Source organism: Diorhabda sublineata, chromosome X, assembly GCF_026230105.1.
Source record: "Diorhabda sublineata isolate icDioSubl1.1 chromosome X, icDioSubl1.1, whole genome shotgun sequence".
Classification (NCBI taxonomy): domain Eukaryota; kingdom Metazoa; phylum Arthropoda; class Insecta; order Coleoptera; family Chrysomelidae; genus Diorhabda; species Diorhabda sublineata.
In genome coordinates this window covers 7,533,285-7,538,963 of record NC_079485.1, presented here as the reverse complement: position 1 = coordinate 7,538,963, position 5,679 = coordinate 7,533,285, and the positions used below count along the sequence as shown (strand labels likewise).

The window sequence follows — 5,679 nt, the reverse complement described above, 5'->3', positions numbered from 1 at the left end:
GTATCTGTAACGAGAGAGAAAATAGAATATTATCAGTGCTTTAATAGTGGAACATTCCTTCCCATTTAAACTGTCCATATAGAAGTATTACATATATGCCCGGCACTAGACCTTTCCGTCAGTTACAGAATCCAAGCGACAGAAAAAAGCGAATATATATTACGTCGAAGAAGCTGTTTATAGGCCTCGAGTTAGTTATTTTCCAATAACGCTCAAGAGAGAATATTTACATAAACGGATTATTTATTTATATCTGCGTTACACACGATAGGGAACATGATAACAAATATTAACACTTTTATCGGACGTAATATTGAGCAGTTGCCCGATTATTGGCATTCACATTTCTAGATGTAAAATATACCACATTCCCATAGATCATGGCCTTGCCATAGATAACCCTAATTCCTGTACACGGCACAGAACATACAAGAGGGTATGTTCTGTGGTACACGGTTTTTGTGGAGGGTTGAGATAAGGGGAAGTATTTCTTATGGGAGAAAAGTTGAGAAAGCATCCATCTGTAAATAGCAAATTATTGTTCGAATTACGGCGGCTAGAGAGGAAGGGATTTGGGTTGGGATGGCTACAGGGATTTCGACAAAGTTATTGCGTCCAATAAAAGAGGGTTACATAATTTTTGTAAATATGTCGTTCGCTAATGTCCAACAAACTTTGATGACTTCTATTTGTTATTGTTTAGTAGTAGACACAAACCACTTACCCTGGGTTAGTAGTAGTAAATGAGTTTTATAATTGGATATTACCTCAAAAGATTGTGCCTTATTTGAACAACTGTGTGATATATGTATGAGAGAAAACGAGGACATCCGTTCAAGACAGAGATGACCAGAGTAAAAGCACCATTAGAAATTATTCACACCGATTTATGTGACCCAATCAACTCACCAACATGGGACAATAAAAAATATATGAACACAATATTAGATGATTACACACACTACTGTGTAGTTTATCTTCTAGAAAATAAAAATGAAACAACAGACTTCTTAAATCAATATGTAGCAGATATACAAAGAGAATAAAATCTGAAAGTTAAAAAGATAAGATGCGACAACAGTGGAGAATATGTGAGCGATGAACTAAAGTACTATTGTAGAGAAAGTGGTATCATTTTGGACTATACAATTCCATACACTCTCCAGCTAAACTGTGAAGCAGAACGGCTCAACAGAACACTAATTGAGAAAGTGAGAGTTCTATTATTTGAAACAAACACAAATAAGAAATTTTGGGGTGAAGCAGTAAGAGTTGGGGCATATGTATTAAATAAAAGCATCACAGAATCTTTAACTGTAAACAAGACACCATATGAAATAGATATACAAAGAGAATAAAATCTGAAAGTTAAAAAGATAAGATGCGACAACAGTGGAGAATATGTGAGCGATGAACTAAAGTACTATTGTAGAGAAAGTGGTATTATTTTGGACTATACAATTCCATACACTCTCCAGCTAAACTGTGAAGCAGAACGGCTCAACAGAACACTAATTGAGAAAGTGAGAGTTCTATTATTTGAAACAAACACAAATAAGAAATTTTGGGGTGAAGCAGTAAGAGTTGGGGCATATGTATTAAATAAAAGCATCACAGAATCTTTAACTGTAAACAAGACACCATATGAAATGTGGTCAGGCAAAAAGCCAAACAGAAAACAATAAGGAGATACCTGAAAATGACATAACACAAGAGAATGAAATAGTGTGTGTTTTCCGCGATTTAATACAAATTCATAACATTTGGATTTTTACAGGTGATGTTGATTGTTTTTTTTTAGTACCGCCCCGCAACGAAACGCTAGAGTCAATAGAAGCTATCGCATGAGTAAGTTGAAAGTCAAAATGATACCTATCTGTCTTGGACGGTTACACTGTGGTCCATAAAGAGTTTGTTTCACCTGGACACAGCGTGAATCAAGTGAAGGATTGACAAAGTGCACTAAGACGTCGTGGACACTTTGATGCTACATCACGACAATGTAGCCAGCTATTGCGCGTTGAATTTGTCGCAGTTTTTAGTTTCCAGAAAGATGTTAACGCCGTTACCTTATACGCCAGATATATCTCCTTGAGATTTCTTTTCTTTCTCTTAATCAAAAACGTCCTAAAAAGAACCCATTTTGATTAGATTGAAGAAATCCAAACAATCGTGACGAGGTCCAGATTTGCTACATTGTCTAGAAAATCACCAGAATCGGTGGATTAGTGAAGATAGAATTACTTTGAAGTGAATCATGTTGCCTCTAAATAATTTTTGCAGCATCAATGTCATTCCATTATTAGACCTCATTAAATATTCAGTATTTTTTATATTGGAAGAAAATCTAAGATATAAATCTCGTATTTAAATATCAATTAGATTCAATTATTTTATCTGGATTAATTAGCTGTTCTTCAGTAACAAGTAAGTTTTAAGAAATATTTTCTATGCTGTATGTCTTTCCTATTTATTAACACACAATCATTAACATATGATGAATACTTAGGAATCTAATATTTTATACAGACTTCTATTAATAAATAAACATAAACATAAAGCTGACATAATTATTTGGCTTTTCCTTGAGCAGCTACTGCTTCCATGGCTTTTTTAACTGTTTCAGGATCTCCTAGAAATTCTAGACTTTTGATGGGTTTGAGATTTTCATCTAATGTATACACAAATGGAATTCCTGTAGGTAGATTCAACTGCATAATTTGATCATCTGTGAGTTCTGAAAAATGATAAATGAATTAGAATTTTTGTATAATTTTGATTTTTCTATTTACAATATTATTATTGGAATTTCAAAATTTAATGCTAGTGAGGAAAGTACGAACTTCAGACTATATACATTGTTGACTATAAATTATACTTTAAGGGTATTTCAAGTTTTCAATTTTATATTTTTTTAGTTGGGTTTATATGCTTATATGTTCTCTTATTTTTCGAGAATCTTGTGCTAAAAAATATGATATCAATGCTGAAAGCATTGAGCATTTGCTGAAATTTCCCTAATCTATAGACTCTCACAACAGTAGCATAGCTAATGTTCTCATGGAAAGGCTGATTTGAACTAATATATATTGAATTTTCGATACATATTTTTCTTTCCAGTAGTATTCACTGGAATACACATGAAAATTAAAAGGTCAACTTTTGAAATCACAAATGTGTGAGTAGAAATCTAAAATCAGAGTTCTTCTATAAAATACTTACGATCAATATGTTTAACAATACCCCTCAAACTGTTTCCATGAGCTGCAATTAATATTTGTTTACCAGCTTTGATTTGTGGAACAATTGTATCATTCCAGAAAGGTAAAGTCCGTTCAATGGTCAATTTAAGAGATTCAAATTTTGGAAATTGATCTACTGCTGGGCCATCAGCATAACGTGGATCTTTAACAATAATGTCATAATAAGGATGGTCAGATTCCATTGGTGGAGGAGGAATGTCAAAGCTACGGCGCCATATTGCCACCTAAAAATAATAGATACATATTATTCAAGATATCTCTAACTTTACTGATGCAATTCCTGTTTTCATGTTTTTGTGAATAAAACTTAACCTAAAAAAATTTCAGGAAAAATTATTCAATTTTTTGTGTTGCCATAGTTAAATATGCTTTTGAATAAATTTTTTAACATGAACACTTTGAAAGTCACAGCCTTTAAAGTTGTTGATATAGTAAAAGAACATAAATGTAATGACCTTAGTAGTGGTGGTTAAAGTGAAAAGTATGTGGTATAGAATATCGACAAACCTTAATCTTATTTTTTGATTGTCCTCAGTGAGAAATCCATTTTTTTTTATTCCATAAAGATTGTTGCTGGAATAAATTCTTAAAATATTTTAGATGATAGGTCACATCTATAATTTCCTTATAAATATCTGTTGAATATCTCTCAAGAATATATTTAATTGAAAGATAATGATGAAACTTGAAATTTGAAACTTAATAATACAGATATCTTTTAGCCAACATATTGCCAATTGAACACATTAATTGATATCAAAGAAAGAAAGCACATACTAAACTATGAACATGTTTCTACTGTATTATAAAGCAAACTATGTTAGTCTTGTTCCAAGATACAGATTTTTGCAGTCAGTATTATCTAGTGGATCTCAAAGCTTATGGATTGTTCTGATATTTATAATGAAATTGTAAGGATTACATAAATATTTCGTTTAAAATAAGACTATTTTAAGAATATCCCCAGCAAAGCTAAACATATACACCAAATTTATGTCTAATACTGAATAGACAAATAAAAAAGTAATATACCTGTTCATTTCCATATTTAGCAGCAGTTTCTGCTTTATTTAATCCTGTGAGACCACCATAATGTCTTTCGTTTAATCTCCAGGTTTTAATTGTTTCTAAATTTTCTTGTCCAATTTCCTTTAGTATTGCTTGGAGTGTATTTTGAGCTCGAGTGAGAACTGATGTATATGCAATATCAAATTTGTAATTTACATCTTTTAGAGCTTTTCCTGCACTTTCCGCTTCCTTTTTACCTATAAAAATAATTATTAAGAAGTCGTTATATTTGATAAGAATCTATTTTTGCAGCTATAAAACAATATCATATACCTATAACTTTGTATTAATAGAAATTGGTAAACTGATATTTTTAAATATTGGAATTTAGGATTAATACTAATCTAATTTATCAATTACAAAATGTGTATTAAGTACTGTATTAATATAATAAATTGAATATTGACATTGCACACCTTACTACATTTTAAGAAAAGTTTTTATTAAGAATTAGATTCTCATATAAAGTTTATGATTAAGGTCATACAAGGTCAGAAATGTACACACCTTTTTCGCTTAAATTAGCATCAAACCATCCGCAGAAAAGATTTTTTTCATTCCATTCAGATTCTCCATGACGGACCATAACAATTTTAAACGGAGCCATTCTGAAGTTTCTTAAAATAATTGTTAAATTTTTCAAGTGGGTTACAGAATGTAACTGAGAGATTTAAAATCAGAAAAAACGATCATGTGAAAAACATCGATTATCCTAAATACAAACTCGAATACATTCACCTTAAGATCGATTATAGAATGATAATGAATAAATATAATATAAATTTGTCCAATTTCTTAATTAGTAAACTTTTTATATTTAATTTCTTGAGTAAATATTCTTGATTTTTTATCTAAAGTGAATAAATAACGTGCCACAATTTCTGTTTATATATCTGTTCAATTTCAGAATGTCATTTGATTGATCGCACATACCATGTAGCCCTACCTATAGAGCATATCAAGGGTATGTTCTGTGTTGCTACCAATGATGAACATGTTAGGCGTTCGCTGTCAAGACTTTTTTGTTTTTTGTGTCTTGTTAGTTTATAGGTATATTTTTAAAACAGAGGCTATTTTGGTCGCTTTTTTTGAACGTTTTTACTAAGGTGTAATGAGAGTTTTAAACGTAGCGTTTAGGGTCGTACTCGACTTTAAAGGAATGTACTCTCAAATTTTTAAAAGTATTGGATCTCAGTCCAATCTTTCTGCTTCCCAAATCACTTGAGATTCATCAATGGTCAAACTATTAAGAATAGTATTCGTCAAACATTCATCACCAAATCTTATATTATATCGAATTTAATAGCTCCGTATAAACTTGGTATAATATTATGCTGAAATGTATGCA

The 5,679-nt window shown here is 31.1% G+C and overlaps 1 protein-coding gene across 1 annotated transcript; it reads right to left on the bottom strand.

Moving 5' to 3' along the window:
* Positions 1 to 2,444: 2,444 nt before the first annotated feature.
* LOC130451340 (phosphoglycerate mutase 2-like) lies at positions 2,445 to 5,304 on the bottom strand. Its single transcript, XM_056790300.1, has 4 exons — positions 4,839 to 5,304; positions 4,296 to 4,528; positions 3,223 to 3,487; positions 2,445 to 2,737 (listed from the first exon to the last, which is right to left on the bottom strand). Exons 1-4 carry the CDS (start codon positions 4,936 to 4,938, stop codon positions 2,571 to 2,573), a joined length of 765 nt encoding a protein of 254 aa, XP_056646278.1. The 5' UTR covers positions 4,939 to 5,304; the 3' UTR covers positions 2,445 to 2,570.
* Positions 5,305 to 5,679: the final 375 nt, after the last annotated feature.

Excerpts from the sequence above, each read along its gene's own strand:
- LOC130451340 (XM_056790300.1), bottom strand. The coding sequence starts at position 4,938 with ATGGCTCCGTTTAAAATTGTTATGGTCCGTCATGGAGAATCTGAATGG. Across the intron at positions 4,529-4,838 it reads TGCTAATTTAAGCGAAAAAG|GTAAAAAGGAAGCGGAAAGT; the intron begins GTGTGTACATTT and ends TTATTTTTATAG. Across the intron at positions 3,488-4,295 it reads CTAAATATGGAAATGAACAG|GTGGCAATATGGCGCCGTAG; the intron begins GTATATTACTTT and ends TATTATTTTTAG.